The 21,105-nt window shown below is 39.9% G+C and overlaps 1 protein-coding gene across 1 annotated transcript; it reads left to right on the top strand.

The window, feature by feature from the left end:
* Positions 1-6,969: 6,969 nt before the first annotated feature.
* On the top strand, positions 6,970-18,795 carry LOC124111477 (EGF-like domain-containing protein 2). The gene is made up of 11 exons (XM_046471199.2): positions 6,970-6,997; positions 7,576-7,629; positions 8,930-9,055; positions 10,430-10,561; positions 11,201-11,424; positions 12,548-12,699; positions 13,111-13,247; positions 14,607-14,691; positions 15,702-15,876; positions 16,365-16,479; positions 17,206-18,795. Exons 2-11 carry the CDS (start codon positions 7,584-7,586, stop codon positions 17,433-17,435), a joined length of 1,422 nt encoding a protein of 473 aa, XP_046327155.2. The 5' UTR covers positions 6,970-6,997; positions 7,576-7,583; the 3' UTR covers positions 17,436-18,795.
* The last annotated feature ends 2,310 nt before the right edge of the window (positions 18,796-21,105 follow it).

The raw sequence follows: 21,105 nt of genomic DNA, 5'->3' as shown, positions 1-21,105 counted from the left end.
ATTGTATTAAATGTAGACAAACAAGCAGGTGCAAACATCACAATGTTGCATTACATGAAGACAAACAAGCAGGTGCAAACATCACAATGTTGCATTAGATGTAGACAAACAAACAGGTGCAAACATCGCAATGTTACATTAGATGAAGACAAACAAGTAGGTGCAAACATCACAATGTTGCATTAGATGTAGACAAACAAGCAGGTGCAAACATCACAGTATTGCATTAGATGTAGACAAACAAGCAGGTGCAACCATCAATATGTTGCATTAGATGAGGTCAACAAGCAGGGGCAAACATCGCCATGCTACATTAGATGTTGACAAACAAGTAGGTGCAAACATCAGCATGTATCACTAGATGTAGACAAACAAGCAGGTGCAAACATCACAATGTTGCATTAGATGTAGACAAACAAGCAGGTGCAAACATCACAGTATTGTATTAAATGTAGACAAACAAGCAGGTGCAAACGTCACAATGTTGCATTACATGAAGACAAACAAGCAGGTGCAAACATCACAATGTTACACTAGATGTAGACAATCAAGCAGGTGCAAACATCACAATGTTGCATTAGATGTAGACAAACAAGCAGGTGCAAACAACACAATGTTACATTAGATGTAGACAAACAAGCAGGTGCAAACATCACAATGTGACATTAGATGTAGACAAACAAGCAGGTGCAAACATCACAGTATTGCATTAGATGTAGACAAACAAACAGGTGCAAACATCGCAATGTTACATTAGATGAAGACAAACAAGTAGGTGCAAACATCACAATGTTGCATTAGATGTAGACAAACAAGCAGGTGCAAACATCACAGTATTGCATTAGATGTAGACAAACAAGCAGGTGCAACCATCAATATGTTGCATTAGATGAAGACAAACAAGCAGGGGCAAACATCGCCATGCTACATTAGATGTTGACAAACAAGTAGGTGCAAACATCAGCATGTATCACTAGATGTAGACAAACAAGCAGGTGCAAACATCACCATGTTACACTAGATGTAGACAAACAAGTAGGTGCAAACATCGCCATCTTCTATTAGATGTAGACAAACAAGTAGGTGCAAACATCACAATGTTGCATTGGATGTAGACAATCAAGCAGGTGCAAACATCACAATGTTGCATTAGATGTAACATGTTGAGGTTTGCACCTACTTGTTTGTCAACATCTAATGTAGCATGGCGATGTTGCATTAGATGTAGACAATCAAGCAGGTGCAAACATCACAATGTTGAATTAGATGTAGACAAAAGAGCAGGGGTAAACATCGCACTGTTACATTAGATGTAGACGAACAAGCAGGTGCAACCATCAAAATGTTACATTAGATGTAGACAAACAAGTAGGTGCAACCATCGCCATGCTATATAAGATGTTGACAAACAAGTAGGTGCAAACATCGCACTGTTACATTAGATGTAGACAATAAAGCAGGTGCAACCATCACAATGTTGCATTAGATGTAAACAAACAAGCAGGTGCAAACATCACCATGTTACATTAGATGTTGACAAACAAGTAGGTGCAAACCTCTACATGTTACAATAGATGTAGACAAACAAGTAGGTGCAAACATCGCCATCTTCCATTAGATGTAGACAAACAAGTAGGTGCAAACATCACCATGTTACATTAGATGTAGACAAACAAGGAGGTGCAAGATCCAAATGCTGCATTAAATGTAGACAATCAAGCAGGTGCAAACATCAAAATGTTGCATTAGATGTAAACAAACAAGCAGGTGCAAACATCACCATGTTACATTAGATGTAGACAAACAAGCAGGTGCAAACATCGCCATGCTACACTAGATGTAGACAAACAAGGAGGTGCAAGATCCCAATGCTGCATTAAATGTAGACAAACAAGCAGGTGCAAACATCACCATGTTACACTAGATGTAGACAAACAAGGAGGTGCAAGATCCCAATGCTGCATTAAATGTAGACAAACAAGCAGGTGCAAACATCACAATGTTAAATTAGATGTAGACAATCAAGCAGGTGCAACCATCACAATGTTGCATTAGATGTAGACAAACAAGCAGGTGCAAACATCACAATGTTAAATTAGATGTAGACAAACAAGGAGGTGCAAGATCCCAATGCTGCATTAAATGTAGACAAACAAGCAGGTGCAAACATCACCATGTTACACTAGATGTAGACAAACAAGGAGGTGCAAGATCCCAATGCTGCATTAAATGTAGACAAACAAGCAGGTGCAAACATCACAATGTTACATTAGATGTAGACAATCAAGCAGGTGCAACCATCACAATGTTGCATTAGATGTAGACAAACAAGCAGGTGCAAACACCGCAATGTTACATTAGATGTAGACAAACAAGTAGGTGTAAACATCGCCATGCTACATTAGATGTTGACAAACAAGTAGGTGCAAACCTCAACATGTTACACTAGATGTAGACAAACAAGTAGGTGCAAACATCGCCATCTTCCATTAGATGTAGACAAACAAGCAGGTGCAAACATCACAATGTTGCATTAGATGTAGACAAACAAGTAGGTGCAAACATCACATTATTGTATTTGATGTAGACAAACAAGTAGGTGCAAACATCACAATGTTGCATTAGATGTAGACAAACAAGCAGGTGCAAGCATCACCATGTTGCATTAGATGTAGACAAACAAGCAGGTGCAAACATCACCATGTTACATTAGATGTAGACAAACAAGCAGGTGCAAACATCACAATGTTGCATTAGATGTAGACAAACAAGCAGGTGCAAGCATCACAGTATTGTATTAGATGTAGACAAACAAGCAGGTGCAAACATCACCATGTTACACTAGATGTAGACAAACAAGCAGGTGCAAACATCACAGAATTGCATTAGATGTAGACAAACAAGCAGGTGCAAACATCGCAATGTTACATTAGATGAAGACAAACAAGTAGGTGCAAACATCACAATGTTACACTAGATGTAGACAAACAAGTAGGTGCAAACATCGCCATCTTCCATTAGATGTAGACAAACAAGCAGGTGCAAACATCACAATGTTACACTAGATGTAGACAAACAAGTAGGTGCAAACATCGCCATGTTACATTAGATGTAGACAGACAAGCAGGTGCAAACCTCACCATGCTATATTAGATGTAGACAAACAAGTAGCTGCAAACCTCGCCATGCTATATTAGATGTAGACAAACAAATAGGTGCAAACATCACCGTGCTATATTATATGTAGACAAACAAACAGGTTCAAGCCTCACCATGCTATATTATATGTAGACAAACAAGCAGGTGCAAACATCACCATGCCATATTATATGTAGACAAACAAATAGGTGCAAACATCACCATGCTATTTTAGATGTAGACAAACAAATAGGTGCAAACATCACCATGCTATATTATATGTAAAGAAACAAGCAGGTGCAAACCTCGCCATGTTACGTCAGATGTAGACAAACAAATAGGTGCAAACATCACCATGCTATATTATATGTAGACAAACAACCAGGTGCAAACCTCGCCATGCTATATTAGATGTAGACAAACAAATAGGTGCAAACATCACCGTGCTATATTAGATGTAGACAAACAAGCAGGTGCAAACATCACCATGCTATATTAGATGTAGAAAAACAAGCAGGTTCAAGCCTCACCATGCTCTATTATATGTAGACAAACAAGCAGGTGCAAACATCACCATGCTATATTAGATGTAGACAAACAAATGGGTGCAAACATCACCGTGCTATATTATATGTAAACAAACAAACAGGTGCAAACATCACCATGCCATATTATATGTAGACAAACAAATAGGTGCAAACATCACCATGCTATATTAGATGTAGACAAACAAGCAGGTGCAAACCTCGCCATGCTATATTATATGTAGACAAACAAGCAGGTGCAAACATCACAATGCTATATTCATCTAATAATATGTTTAGATTAAATTCAGGGAGTATCATGGTGATTTTGAGTTATAGAACGCCACATTGTAAATATTCAGCTATATTGAGGTAACCAGTTAATACTGGCGTCCGGGCCATACAGACAAGTGGTTAATATTATGAGCAACATCCGACGCCTGGGAACGATGACACATAATCAACCAAGTCCACCCGAGTATGACCACCCGATCCACTTTAATCACCCCTTACGACCAGATTTCTTATGATTATGGTGGGCAGGGGGGTAGCCTAGTGGTTAAAGCGTTCGCTCGTCACGCAGAAGACCCGGGTTCGATTCCCACATGGGTACAATGTGTGAAGCCCATTTCTGGTTTCCCCCGCCGTGATATTGCTGGAAAATTGCTAAAAGCGGCGTAAAACTATACTCACTCACATATTATTAGGGTAAGGGTTTTGTCAATTATATTTACTTGCATTTTCTTAGAACATCACGTGTTGCTAATGTTTTAAAACATCAGAGTTATAAATGAATGCTGAAGACCTGTACAACATAGAGTAAACATAATTACTCGTCACATTTTTGTGGTCAACTATTTGTGACAATGTGGTTTCACATTTACGGTGTCACGGTTGAGGTGGGAAAACGTCACGTTATTTGAGTTTTATGCGCTGGCGTACATTGTGGACGGTAAGACCGCCCGCCAGGCAGCGCACCAACTTATTAATCAAATCACGTTAGCTCGGACACTGGTTGACAGAATTATAAGTGGTCACCGAACATATAAATCACGTGGGTCACTGGGCCAAAGAGGTCACTTTGTGACTTGACCTGCGTGAAAAATATTACTAGATCATAACAACAACGTATTTTTGATCTGGTAGAATAATCAGACCTGAATATTTTATAAGCTACGAAGTGTGCTCATATATGGCTCTTTCGTCACAATATTTCAGTTTACAGCTAGTGAGTAAGTCTTAGCTTGTCTCTGTCTATCGTTATTTTCCTATATTTATAACGGATCGACCATTTGAGATTGGGAGTGGGGTGTGGGGGTGTGTTGGCGTGCATGCTGGAATTGTGTATGGATTTTATATGTTCTTTCAGCTACAGCTGCTAAACCATTATATATGTTTTTCATTAAAACTACAAGCCTAAATATTTAAAAAAAATAGAAACCTCTTCCAAAATGAACACACAATGCCAGCGAGAAAGTGGTCAAATGTAACAAGTGTTATATTTGAGACAATACTTTCTAAGTAAAGTACAGATTCTAGTACTTATTTGGGATACGTACCATCCGGGTTTCTTGTTTTTCTTGTATCTACAACTAGATACTTGGTACTAAGTGTCCAGTTGATGCTATCAGATATTTGCTACTAAGTGTCCAGTTGATGCTACTAGATTTTTGCTACTAAGTGTCTAGTTGTTTCTACCAGATATTTGCTACTAAGTGTCCAGTTGATTCCACTAGATATTTGCTACTAAGTCTCCAGTTGATGCCACTGGACAATTGCTACTAAGTGTCCAATTCATATCATTAATAAGAAGATATCATTCCGTACCAGTAACCCTAAGTTTTATTTGATTCTGGTAAAAGCAGGATACAACAAACAAACATAACACTACATTCGCCCACAACAATGAACCTTCAGTACTGGAACACACACGATGCAAATATGATAATTGGGATTAAATATTCTGGATATAAACTTTAATTCCCGAGGCCATTTACCTTCCACCAATGTATAAACAGTAAACGGTTCTTATAAATGGTAATATTATTTATAGGCAAAGGGCGTAACTTCTCTTTGACTACATCGTGTCTTTACATGTTTTAGCATACGTAGACGCCAAAATATCAATCAAACATTTTTATAACGTTTTTATCACGATCGAATTTATTTCAAATATATCTTTCCAACGACAGGGATTTATATACAATATATCAATTATGTATAAGACAACTATGGCGTCATATTGGCTTAAGTTCTCCTATTTGAATTATTAGCTTTCTATTTCTGTTGGAAGGGGGGGGGGGGGGGGGGGGGTGGGGAGGTCGCCTGGTGGTTGAACGTTGATTGATCAAGGGTTCGATTGCCAGCATCGATACAATGTGCGTACCTCATTTCTGATGTCCCCTGCCGTCATATGGCTGGCATATTTCTAAAAGCGCTGTAAAACAATACCCTTTCATTCATTCTAAGTTTAATTGTTGGCATGCGTCCTTTTCGCCCGGTGTGAAACGTTCCAGACTGTTCCTACCAACTCTCTCCCTAACGCCAAATCCATTAAGTTTGTAGCTTAGAAAAAAATCACTATCAATATCATGTTGGTCACACAAGAAATTAAAAAGTGCAATATCATTTGACAGTGTTTTCTCGTTACGCCTGTAAACTGTAAATTTGCGGTAGAAGGAAGCTAGAAGATTTCTGTTTGGTAAATAAAATGTTTAAAACATTTCTCCATCATAGAAAATCTCCAATAAAAGTAGTCTATTGTACGATTCCTACTATATCACGAGCATGTGTTTATGGTGCACTATCCAATAGTGATGATACCAGGTGTTATATTATTAAATTCTTAATAGGCATTTAAACAAAATTTACATTGGTTGTTCATGTGGAATTGTTGAATTCGCCGCCATACATGTATCTTTAGAAAATCTGTCTCTGACACCTATCACAACCTGGTTTTTATGTACATACATGCGTATCCAACTGTGAAGTGTGTTAATTGGACGCCAAGGTTGTGATGAATCATGTGCCTGAAATGAAAGAAATGCCATTCAGCATCCATCGATTTTTGAAAGAGGTCAAATTCATAAATATCTTGATAAACAAGAATACCTAACAGAGGGCGTTGGTTTCAAAATATGTGGGCGCGATTCGCTAAGATATTATTGATGCGCTGCAAGACATCTCATACAGAAATGGTCTGTAAATATTAGAATATTCACCGCATGCTGCGAATGTGCTCCACCAATGGTGTTAGATGCGGTGCCATATGTATATATATAAGGTGGCATTACCCGCCATAAAGTGCAGCTTCTGGTCCCTGTCTTGGTGAAGAGGTAAGATGTTTTACACAATTAGAGATACGGCTTGAACCGCTAATGATTCATTATGTTGTCAAATATTTTCACACGAATTCTAAATATATAGCAATTAATTTGTATGTCACATTACATTGGTTCAAATGCCAGGACGTTCTTGATATACAGTTTGCATGAAACTGTTTCAGCTGCTTTTAAATTTGTGTCAGTTTCAGACACATGATATAAGAATAGTCATTACCTGTAATAACGGAACACACTTTTGTTAACTATCAGCTAAATGATTTAAAAAATAAATTCAAATACTTTTAAACGAATTTTAAATATATATTCATGTTCATTTTTATGTCGTGTTACATTTGTCATTATTTCAAATGTCAGTATTTACTTGATAAACTGTTTGCGCGAAACTTAAATTTGCTCAGATAGTGTCTATTGCAGACAAATTATATATGGATGTACATTACGTATAATAATGGAACACACTTTTGTTAACTAAGAATTGTTTAATAATCGGTTTGTATTCCACTGAATTTTCTTCAATGGCTTGCACGTTCAGATATGCAGTTCATATGAGAAAAGCATTTTATTTTCAGATCTCATCATGACCTGTCTTAGAATTTTGGTGCTGATAGCTTCAATTGGATTTGGTAAGTATTGTTCATCTATTGGAAAATGTGGTTAAACTTTGGGAATACATGATGACTTCACAAAAAGTGAAAATAGTTACACGTTAAGCGTTATGGTAACGGAATCACCAGAAGGACTTTTATAGGACGTTCAAACAAAATAATTTGTTCGAGTTGTGATATTGCTCTGGCGCAATGTTTAGTGCAAATTGTACAAGAGGAAACCATTGATTAACATTCGTGTGTCTTTGCTCTTTGTACTTTTTTTGTTAGTTTAATTTTTAATAACAGTCAGCTATATATATTCCAGCTATATCAGTTTGGCCAGAGAGTGAGGAGTGATTGATATTATGTGCAACGTTACAATCTGTGAAGTCACCTCTCAGGTGAAACGGAGGTTACCGGGGACCTACTTTTGTCCAGAGAGTCAGAGAACGAATTTTGCTGTAATCACTTAGTTTTTAGCCAAATTGAGTGAGGGGGTTCTATCGGCATGACATATACCTGGTGTCATCAGTGATCCAGTCATTTATTTTTTGCTGCCTCGTTTGCCTTTTACGCCTCGGCGGATGACCAATACTGGTATTCTCTGGTTGATGACAAAAAGGTTCTGTTTGTTTGTTTGTTTGTTTGTTTGTTCTTCAACGCCGCACTCAGCAATATTCAGCTATAGTCGTCTTTTGAGGCAAGCGTGGGTTGCTGAAGACCCATTCTACCCCGGATCGTCACGGGTCGATGACGAGGTCTTCAGCAACCCATGCCAGCCGTAAAACGAGACTATGCTTGTCGTTAGAGGAGACTAATGGGATCGGGTGGTCAGACTCGCTGACTCAGTTGATGCATGTCATCGTATCCCACTTGCTTGGATCGATGCCCATGTAGACAATCACTGGATTGTCTGGTCCAGGCGCGACCTTTTACAGACGGCCATCATTTTGCTGGATTGTTGCTGAATGCGGCGTTAAAAACAAATAAACAAACAAACAAATGTTTCGGTCTGAATGAATCTACATGTAATTGTTTGGAAGTAGTGTCATGCTTATATTGTCTTATATTGTAGTGGAACTGAATCAAGTTTGACTTCATTTCAAGTTAATTAGACAAGTACAATAATATTTTGTCCCTTAGTATTCAAAAAGGATGAGGAATTCCCTATCAAATGTTGAGTAGTATATATCATTCAGTTGCCTTTAAATTTCTACAGAATGCATATGTATGTAGACCATCATTCATTTCTGTGTATATAATAACACTAGAAACTCCATTTAAAACATACAAGAAGTTCGAATGACCATTTAACCTTATTTTCATTGCATTTTAGCTCATGCAACGTTTGACTGTCGACGCCCTAACCAGGCCTGCATGAATGGCGGTAGCTGCACCTTCACTTCCGCCGACTGCACTTGCGACCCCGCATACGGTGGATATGACTGCGGTCTGACACTAGGTAATATAACATGTATATGAGCATAAAACTGGCTAGAAAGGTATTTTTGAGTGGTGTGATCATTTGGTCCAAAGCGTTTAAAGTTCACATTCTTAGATACTCTCAATATAACAACTACAAAAGGTTAATATTATCCAAATTTTAAAATGGTCTATAACTTCCAGAAATATACATTAATATTTCGCATATCAAATCATAATTTGCCCATTGAAACAAATGACCGTGTCTGTTCACTGTGCAAGCTATCTGCTGCTGGAGACATATTTCGACATTTTTTAAGGTGTGAAGCTCTCTCCAACAACGACTTCCTATTATCTAAAATATTTGTTGTATCTTGCGAAATATATGTAAATTACGCGAAACATTATCCCCTAAAATATATCCATTTAATGTACATTTGTATACATCATTACGTTAAAGTGTCTCAATCACTTGAGATCTGCCTTCTTGATCTATATTGAATACATAGTGTATGTTGTATGTAACACTTAACATATTGACTGGTCTATGGTAAAACTCCCGTGTTGACCTATTTCGAGACGAGCGGTATATTCAGATAATGATTATGTATGGACAATAGAGTTGTCACACACACACACACACACACACACATACTCACACATTCAAACACTCACACACACACACACACACACACACACACACACACACACACACACACACACACACACACACAACAAAAAACAAACCACACACACACAAACAAAAAACAAACCACACTAAAAAACACACACCGGACTCACACACTCAAACACTCACACACACACAAACACACACACACACACACACACACAACAAAACAAAAACACACACACACACAAACAAAAAACAAAACACACACACTCAAACACTCACACACACAAACACACACACAAACACACACACTCAAACACACACACACACACACAAACACACACACACACTCAAACACTCACACACTCAAACACTCTCTCTCACACACACACACACACACACAAACACACTCACACACTCAAACACTCACACACACACACACACACATACACACACACACACAAACACACACTCACACACTCAAACACTCACACATATATGGCGCTATGTTAACTCTTTACGCTTATTCAGTATTCGCCTCATGAAGGGACAAGGTGTAGCCGTGAACCCTTGTTACAAACAAGATAGACGTTGTTATCCATAAACTGTTTCAGGTCTTCTGGCATCACTAACTCGACTTTATGAGATATGCCCGAGATGGTAGAGATCTAATATGGCCCTGGAACCCTTAATGATGGACATTTACCTTCCATGACATTAATTAGTATAAATCTAGAGCTAATTATTTCTTCAGTTCAATTCGTTTTGAATTTTCTTTGTCAGCTGACGTTGACCAAAACAGCTGTACCTCATCTACATGTCTCAATGGAGGTACCTGCTTTGACGACGGTGTCCTCGGCGCCAAATGTTACTGCGACAGCGAATACTACGGAGATACGTGTGAAAAGAATCGATGTAAGCACTTCATACAGACCTCTTGTCTACATTTGCCTGGAAAGTAAGACAAAATGTTAATGAAACAATTTGACCAAAAACAATTGAGGCTTTTAGTCTAGACTTTGTTCAGAGATCCATCGAGACCTACATGTAATTTTAAAATTTGAGAAGAATATTTTCTCCTGCCCGCCTAGTTTTGTTTCAGTAACGAAAACTTCAAAGTAATCATAAATCATAATGAGGCAAAGTAACCTTTGATTTCAAATAAAAAAGCAACAACTTTACGATCACCTCCTGTACGGTTTTGTGGAGACAACTATAAACCAAATTTCAGCTTTGTTCCAAGTCTGTACTGAATGAAGTCCACGGGTGTGTAGTAATTCGATCCTTATAAAAGGCAAGTTCAGATGTGTGGACAGTACGCCAGTCTCTTGTAGGAATAACTTGTTCTTATTATCTATATAATCAGGAACTTATGATTTGAACTAATAATTATTGCCTTAGATACTTATGCAAGTCTAACCAAATATGTAAATAAAAGGATGCTCGAAGGTAATCTGTTAAATCCTTTTATGAACAGTTGAATAATTCGGCAAACCAGTATCCCATCCCTGAATCCCAGTAATGCTTATCTTGTATCACATATTTTTTTTACAGTTTCCCTGACCTGCGTTGCGGACTTGATGGTTATAGGGATAAACCCTTACAGTGCTAGTGGTTACGAGGCTTTCGTGGAGGACAAGAAAGGCATCACTGGCTGTGACTCCCAGTCAGTGCCGACTCCGGTAGACACGTTCGACAAGATCCCTGACAGCTGGGAGGGGCATTACATCCAAGTAGAGCATGACAGTGCAGCCTGCGGCCCCAGTGTGCCAGTCATTGTAAGTTCATGTAATTCGTATGGCAACACAGGAACTAGCATGTGTGAGTGGGTATTATTTTACGCCGCTTTCAGCAAAAGTCACGGCGGGGGACCTCTACACCTGGCTTCATGCATTCTACCTATGTAGCGAATGCTTTAATCATAAGTCTATGCCCACCACCCAACTTTTAGACACTGACATAAGTATGGTAGTGATAAATTCCCAATCCAACTGATTGTGAAATGAGAAACACAAACTTCGGAGTCGCTATTTGCTGTACGGAGTTACGACCCTTATCTGTGCCTGTATTCGTTAATCTTGTGTTCAAACCCCGATCATCACAATACACAGACGAGGAAAACGTCTACTATGTCTCTTTGAGCAAGTGGCATTGTTCGATTGAGTGAGTGAGTGAGTTGGGTTTAACGCCGCTTTTAACAATATTCCAGTTATATCACGGCGTGCCAGCTTAATGTGGGAGAAACGCCCGAAGTGATGCAGGTCTCAGACGTTTACCACTTCGGTGAAACCAGCGAGCACGGGTATGGTGCTGACAAACCTAGAAACATAATCGGGGCGAACCGGGATTCGAACCCACAATCATAGGTTTCTGGCGTGCCCAAGGAACGCAACTCTGCACAGCGAATTGCGGCGCCTTAGACGACTGGGCCACCCGTGCCCCCGGCATTGTTGGAAATAGGCCTCTGTTCATCCAGTAGTGAATGGGTACCCGGTAGGATGAGATAATAATATGACTGCTAACATGTGAGCGTAGCTCAAGCAGCTTAGGTTATGTACTCCCGAGGGAGCTGAGAATGAAAATCGAGTGAACATTGACCGGAGTAATAAGGTAGCGCTGCGAGCATACACAAAATGTTAGGTCTTATAGATGGACTAGTATTACTATTATATACAATTGCTGTACATTGGGTGTTCTTTGACCTACGGCTGATATAACTGGGATACTGCTTAACGCAGCGTAAAACCTCACCCACCCTCCCATAAATCACATCATGTGTATTAATTAACATTTACAGTCTGAAATAGTAAAAGTAGTATATGTTACCAGTGGCTTTAGATCATGATATCAAGGAAATCGACCAAATCGTTCAAAGCATTTTTATTTTTACGAATTTTGCAGACTTCCGGCAAAAAAGAATTTGACCGCGTGGTGGTTGTCAAATACAGTCCGAATATGCTGACCGACATCGACGACCGCTACTATGTTAAGTGTATCCTGGAGGACAATGTCGTCGTGGACAGCAGCGTTGTCAAGATCAACGTCAATGGCGTGTAAGTATGTGTAGAACACAACGTCACGGGCGTGTAAGTATATGTAGAACTAAACGTCACAGGCATGTAATCATATGCAGAACACAGCGTCACTAAACGTTACGGGATTTTAGTTAGATACTCGCGACGCAGACATTATTTAAAAGAATACGTCGCTGGCGTGTAACCTCAAAATTTGTGAATTTTAAAGCGTGAAATACAAATTAGATGGTTTCATAAGTTTCGCAGCTTCTCAGCTGGAAATTCCCTGCAATACCTTACAAGACATAAAAGATAAAACATCAAACTTATATTTGACGTCATTTCCTATGACATATAGAGACGTGACAACATGGAAATTATTGTTTTCCATTTTTTGCAAATAAAGAGTATAGTTACCAATGTGACGTGACTCTAATTTCAAATTCTCAGGAATAGCCAGCACGAAGTGTCTCGCGAGGATATTGCCAAGGCGGTGGACTTCTATTTGTTTGCCAATAACGTCTTCTACAACGGAGATCCCGTGGACGTCGGGACAGAGCTTCGATTCGTGTTTGGCATCCAAGGAGGTAAGCCAGTTATTATACAAAATTATACATACATCTGGCTTAGTGTTGTGACAATGTGTGTTTTCGAGGTTATTGTATTATACATATAGTGCACATAATGTTTCAACACTAGGATGTACACACAGACGGGTTCACCGGACTGACAAGTTAACGTCTTGCAGGGTTGATGGTATACCAGTTACGTTTTATGTTGAATTTTACTGAACGTGTTATTGTTTAATTAAAACCGAAAGTATCAGGTCATATGAATTAGTTTTTATAAGACCCATGGAGATCCGGGGTAGAATAGGTCTTCAGCAACCCATGTTTGCTGTATATGTCGACCATGCTTGTCTTAAGAGGCGACTAACGGGATCGGGTGGTCAGGCTCGCTGGCTTGGTTGATACATGTCATTGATCCCAATTGCGTGGATCGATGTTTATGATGTCAATCACTGCATTGTCTGTTCCAGACTCGATTATTTACAGACCGCCGTCATATAGCTGGAATATTGCTGAGTGCGGCGTTAAACAACAAACAATAACAAACAAACAGTTTGAAAACATACGAAAAGGAGGCGTTAGGAGTTTCTTGTTGTAGCTGTAAATTGGCATGTAAATGTGACAGTGTTGTGTCCGTATGAGTAATATTACTCTTTGTCAGCTTGATATAGGAGGAAAGCAAGTGATGGTATCGTAATGGCAGTATACTGGCTTATATATGCAGTAGTGTTGATTCAGTATAGCTATTAACTGTTGTGCTGTTAACTGGCATTTAAATGCAGTAGTATTGAATCGTTATGGCTGTTAACTGCAATGTGAAGGCAGTAGCTTTGAATCGTTATAGTTGTAAACTGCAGTGTGGAGGCAGTATCTTTGAATCGTAATTGCTGTACACTGCAGTGTGAAGGCTGTAGTATTGAATCGTTATGGTTGTAAACTGCAGTGTGGAGGCAGTATCTTTGAATCGTTATTGATGTACACTGCAGTGTGAAGGCGGTAGCTTTGAATCGTTATGGTTGTAAACTGCAGTGTAGAGGCAGTAGTATTGAATCCTTATGGTTGTAAACTGCAGTGTGAAGGCAGTAGCCTATCCCAATGGTTGTAAACTGCCATAGAGATGCAGTTGTATGATATCGTTACAAGAGAAAACGGAACTGGAGAGTCGGTAATTCGAATCGTTATGGTTACTTACTTTGGAGATTTAACGTGCGCTTTCCGACTGATGCGTATTTCGCACGCGGTTGTTATGGTCCAAAATAGTAATAGCTCTACTATTGAACATGTATGCACTCACTGTCGTATTACCAGTCTACAGTTAGAACAGGAAACTGAACTAAACTGTTTACTATGTCGTAATGATGAACACTGTTTCCCCAGTATACACGTCAATGCGGGTGGAGGAGGGGGAGGCCAACAACACCATCTCCAACGACACGAAGACGCTGAAGCTGATAGAAGGAAGGTAGGTAGTGTCTCCAGGACGCGATGTGATGTTGGCGATTTGCGTGATGTTTGTGAATGATTATCATTTTTGATAATATTTGTTCATAATCGGTCTTCTATGTTGCTATGTCGAGGGCGCCAGCATCACACTCGTGCCGATAGGTTTCACCAAATAGCAGACGTTTACTCATCTTCCCGAGGCAAGGGCGTTAACTGACTATAAAAGTCCAATTTTCACCCTTGCTGAACTAGGTCGGAATTTCCGGACTCGATCATAACGCCACCAGTTCTGTGGCCATTACGTGTTATGTCCCTTCCTTCCAACTGATCAATCAGATTTCACCTCTCCTATCACGTGAATTTGCTTACAAAAATTGGCGGCGCCCTGTCAAGACGATCAGATCGATAACCAAGATCTATATTGTAATAAAACGGGTTTTACCTCTTGAAGTGCATCAAATCGCTTGAGCACCTAGATTAAAAATATGAAAAGATTTGGAAAATATCTGTGGGCGCCCAGTTGGCGGCACATATGCTTTGCAAATCCTGCAGTCGACCGAAATACACGTTGCACGTTGAAATCCATGTTGTTTGCGAACCGGATGTCTATTTCGTCACGTGATTTTGATTGGACTATGCACAGACTCCTCTGTCTAGCCAAAATTTAACTCCGGAATTCCGGCCTAGTTCGGCAAGGGTGGAAACTGGACGTTTATAGTCAATTAACGCCCTTGCATCGGGAAGATGTCGTTTACTGTCTGCTCAACTTTTGGCTTTCCTAAGGCGTTAACAAGTCATGGCATTACTGAATTATTCTCAATGCGGCGCACAAACAAAATTCAGTCACTCAATTTCCTCCTAGATCTGCATTCTAATTAATCCCGTGTTGTAGCGATCGGGTTCAATGATGTACTGGGTGACAATGGCAGTGTATTACTGATTCCACGCTCACCTTATAGAAATGAGTGAGTGAAGTTTCAGTTATGTCACTGTGTGAGAGCCTTATATGAGAGTCGATCAATGTTTCAGCTGTGTGTACGCTGACGGGTTCCCTGTCATCTCAGAGGCAGTCACGCCCGACCCTTCCAACAGCAGGGAGTTCAATCTGAAAATAAGGGCTTTCCACTTCGACGGAAATGACGAAGTGATTTTCTCCTTCCGGGTCAGAGTTTGTGTGACAGCAGACAACTCGGCCTGTGACCCGGTAGGTGGCGGCTTTTATTTATCATCACTGAAAAAATCTTGGCGACTCCAGTTACACCATCCCCAAGCCACATTACTGATGAACACACGTTCAGCCATACTCATTCACCCACGCACTCTATTAATGCTTATAAATAGGCAATCCTGGGCGAAAATAAACAATCTAACAAGCAGGTGAAAATAGTGTGTTGCAAAGAAGATAAAAATTAATCACATATGGTGTTGGATTCTGGTCTTGGCTCAACTGTTTCGTGCAGAAACAATGTCATTCCCTCTGGGGGTGATATAAAGATTTAATAATATTTAGATTGTGTTTGAAATTTGAAGAAAAAGCTTCTCTTTGAAACTTAAGCTTGGAAAGAAACGGTCATTCGAGCTATGTGGGTTGAAAAGTTGGAAACTTGTGTTTAGGTCTGAAATAACATTGTATCAGGTATGGATCATTTGGACACTTTTGGAATGAAGTATGATTTTCCATGTATATTTCAGGCTACCTGTACAGCTCCAGACGGCGGTTACGGCAGAAGGAAGAGGGATGCCGGGAATGAGGTGCAGCTGCACAAGGTGGTGAAGATCCGTAGTCAGGGCGGAGGAGAATATGGAGGTAACGTAATGTCGTCCTATTGGGTGAAGATCCGTAGTCAGGGCGGAGGACAATATTGAGGTAACGTAATGTCGTCCTATTGGGTGAAGATCCGTAGTCAGGACGGAGGACAATATGGAGGTGATGTAATGTAGTCCTATTGGGTGAAGATCCGTAGTCAGGGTGGAGGACAATATGGAGGTGATGTAATGTAGTCCTATTGGGTGAAGATCCGTAGACAGAGTGGAGGACAATATGTAGGTAATGTAAAAAATATATTAATAAGTAATGTAAGATACACATAAGTTTGAAAAGTCAATTTTTCTTGAACACAGTAATCCCAGCCAATCCCCCCTTGAACTCGATCATTACTTTAATTCATTTCATGCACATTCAGGAGTATTTTACACAACGCGTGATACTGTAATATGCCACAATAACTCAGAGGCATCTTTTTGTGAACTATGGTTATTAAGTGATGCTAAATATGCGCCAGTTGCATGACAATAACGAATATTATCAAGCGTAGAAATTCATTTCAATGTTTGTGTAGAACAAACAAGTCATATGAGGTTTATCCTTAATGAAAAACTAAACATAAATTAAAAGATACTGAATGAATTTCATTTATCATATATCCTCTGCTTTTGGTGAAATATATCAATGACAATAATTGCATTGTATCCAAATTTTTACTGACGCCCTAATATCGATGAAGTTAAAATATCATTCATAATTTCTTTACAGAAAACGTCTACTCCAAACCAAATGCCACCCCCGGCGTCACTGCTACGGGCTGTGAGACATCTTGGGAGCTCACAGCAACCCTTATTGCCATGGCTGTGGCCATCTTCTTCCTTATCGTCCTCTCTGCCACCCTCATTGTCATTGTTGTCATGTTTCGTCGTCGTCGTCGCAAAAAGGAGTCCAAGATCGATGTGTACGTCGCCCCCGTCACCGCCGAGAAGCACCCATGATCAGTAAACCACGCCAGAATTATGCATATTTACCTCATATATGTAGACAGCACACACAACACCATAAATCAAATTAAGTTGCAAGTAAAGTTTATGATGTTTGGTGCGTGGAGTTTAGGTTTTGTATATCCCCCGATTTACACTGAGTATGTCATTAGTGACAGCTGGTATGAACGGAATGATTGAGTGAGTGAGTGTTGTTTAATATCGCAGTCAGTAATAAGAAATATTCAAAACGTCAACTGGAAAAAGTCAGTCTCTAATGTTGTGCCGAAACAGCTTATACAGGACGTAAAAGACGTGATTGAAAGTATTGTCATTGGACGACTGATCTAGGTGCTTGCGACAAGGGTATGCACATCCTGTTCTACCGGTAGCACGCGTCATGCACTCAATCTTCATAACAAGTAAGTGCCAGTGAGTAAGGAGTTGTGAAAACTTATCCCTGTTTTAACGACGGAGTGTAAATATTTGAGTCTGGTTCAGGCAAACAAAATCTTCCCGATAATGTCCAGTTTCCGCCCTTGCTGAACTAGGCTGCAATTTTGGAGTTATAATTTGGCTGGACTAACGAGTCTATGTATAGTCCAATCAGAAATCGATATTCTGTTCGTGAACTGCCCTGCAGATTTCGGTCGATTGCAGGATTTGCACAGCATGTGTATTGACAACTTCGCGTCGACAGATATTTTTCAAATCTTTTAATGTTTATAATCAAAGTGCTCACGTGATTTGATGCACTTCGCGAAGTAATACAAGTTTTATTTACAAAATAGATCTTGATTATCAGATCGTCGTCAATGGGTGACTATTCTATCTGAAGTGATGTGATAGGTGGAACCATTATTGGTTAATAGAAGGGACATAGAATGGACATATATAAACGCCACTGATGGCGCTACGAAACTGGAAACTGGAAAATGGACTTTTACAGTCAGTTTTACTGGCCCTACCAGTAGCACCCGCTTCGCAAACATTTCCACGAAAAAAGTATGTGTTTGTTGTCTAACGTCTCCCCCAGCAGCCAAGATATAACACACAAAGGTTAGGGGTGTATAGTGTATGTTGTACATTGTCTTGTAACATTTTATGGTTATTCACGTTATTATTTCATAATGTGGGTAACCTTTTTGAGTCGCATGTTTACACGTATTGATGATATCGTATGCATTTTGAAGCTTTGTTGCATACATGTACCTTTGTCATTCTGAAGAATTCTTTGAATACTCTTCTTGGTGCCTCTCGTAATACCCTTATATACAGGACATTAAAGGCAATAGTATTATAATTTGAGTTCACGCATGTGCCATTGACTTCACGAGATGTATGATGATTGTGAATAAAATTATTTTAGTATTTATTTGCATTAAGATTATTTTTCTCACACATGGTTATTATTGTGTGTGGTGGGCGAATTTTAAGTTTCAGCCTTCAGTGAGAGAAAGGGGGAAGGGGTTGTATTGTGTGGTGGGTGGCTGGGTTGGAAGGTGGAGAGTCATCAGTGATGATGGGTGAGTCTACCCTTTAGAGTGTTACTTTCAGTGTATGTATTGGGGATGTTTGGGATAGCCTAGTGGTTTAGGCGTTCGCTCACACGCCTGAAGGTTCGATTCCCAACATGGGTACAATGTGTGAAGCCCATTTCTGGTGTCCCCAGCCATGATAGTCCTGGAATATTGCTTAAAGCGGCGTAAAACCATACTCACTCAGTTACTCTTATCCAAGGTTTAGTTACGTTAGAGAATTTAAAAGTTTAGACTTTGGGGTCCAATAGTTGTGTGGTTAAAGTCCGAGGCCCCGTTGTCAAGCACATACTTTTTTTTGTCGTGAATGGCCATCGGGGTACGATGAAACGCACCCCAACCGATCCCCATTTACGTCAGCTCTCATGACAAGCATGGTATACAAAAGTTTATTCAAACCCGGACCCAAACAGGCCATTTCATATAGATTATATAAAGCTCAACTTATAAAACTAACTTTTGTTGTTCCCTATGTGTCAACAGAAGAGAGGAACTAACAAACAGGTTGTTCTTGAACGTAATGCATTACATAGAGGGTGTCCCGTGACGATTCCGGGTTAGAATCGGTCTTCAGCAAACCATGCTTGTGAGACGCGACTAACGGGATCGGGTGGTCAGGCTCGCTGACTTTCATATCAGCGTATCCCATTGGATCGATGCTCATGATGTCATTTATTTACAGACAGCTGTCATATAGCTGGAATATTGCTGAGTTCGGCGTTAAAAAACAACAACAACAAAACCAATACATAGAGGGTGTCGTATTCCATGTTTGGGTAGATGAATTTTTCATTCCCAAGTAATCAGACATTGAGAAATGTTATCATATGGCTGACAGTGAGATTTTCTAATCTATCATGATCAGTGATGTATATCCTATACGTGCCAGTGACGATAGACGGACGTAACACTCGTAGCTCAAGGTCGGGACCGTGATACTAATATATCATGGCAAGAAGATCCCCATTGACGTTATGTCTGACCTGTTTGTCTGACACGTCATGGTTAGAAGATACTCATTGACGTTCTGTCTGACCTATTAGTCTGACACGTCATGGCCAGCAGATACCCACTGACGTTCTGTCTGACCTGTTCGTCTGACACGTCATGGTTAGAAGATACTCATTGACATTCTGTCTGACATGTTTGTCTGACACGTCATGGCTTGAAGATACCCATTGACGTTATGTCTGACCTATTTGTCTGACACGTCATGGCTAGAAGATACCCATTGACGTTCTGTCTGATCTGTTTGTCTGACACACCAGGGCTAGAAGATACCCATTGACGTTATGTCTGACCTGTTTGTCTGACACATCATGGTTTGAAAATACCCATTGACGTTCTGTCTGACCTGTTTGTCTGACACATCATGGCTTGAGGATACCCATTGACGTTACGTCAGACGTGTTTGTTAGTTCCTCGTAATGATGCCTCCCACTGCACGTTTACAGGCGCATGATTTGCCGTTTGGAAATGTCATTTCGTAATGAATCCCTATGGACATGTCCAGAACATGTTTACGTTCGAGTACTTAGTGTGCAGTGAGGTGAAATGGGATTTAACGTCCCTTTCAAGATTATTTCACTTATATAGCGACGTGCATGCACGTGTGTGTGTGGATGCATCTACTAATAGTGCTAGTTCACTGAGATACCACGCTGCAGTTTAACATGGATACCCCACTCAGACACATTTTGCTGACTCCGAGGCATTCCTTGTTTTGTCGACTTAATTAGGGCCAGGCAAGGTAACAAAAAGTACAACAGTTTTTACGTCTCTTGGCGTGACCTGGCCAGGGGATCGAACAATCCTTCCACTCTTTCTCCTAGACACTCTATCCACTGGAGGCTGTTGTTTAGTTCGAGCAGTACAAAATTATCTCTCATATATTTCAATTTTTTGTATTTCTTGTTTGGGGTGAAGTTCAAATGTCATTATAGTCATTATTACAGGCCACTTTACAATTCTGGACGTGCACAGATAGGTTGTAGTGAGGCTTCATCTGGTGCAATTAAAGCAAAGCAATTAAAACAATGTATTCACATTATTGGCGCTTCCTTCGAATAGGTGCTGTGCTTCTTTAGGGCTAGAAAAATACATGTAGCCAGTCTTTTCAAAACATTCGATTTTCTAGAAAATAGTAC

Source organism: Haliotis rufescens, unplaced genomic scaffold (genome assembly GCF_023055435.1).
Source record: "Haliotis rufescens isolate VD_foot unplaced genomic scaffold, xgHalRufe1.0.p SCAF_21, whole genome shotgun sequence".
Taxonomy (NCBI): Eukaryota; Metazoa; Mollusca; class Gastropoda; order Lepetellida; family Haliotidae; genus Haliotis; species Haliotis rufescens.
This window is presented reverse-complemented; position numbering and strand designations above follow the sequence as displayed.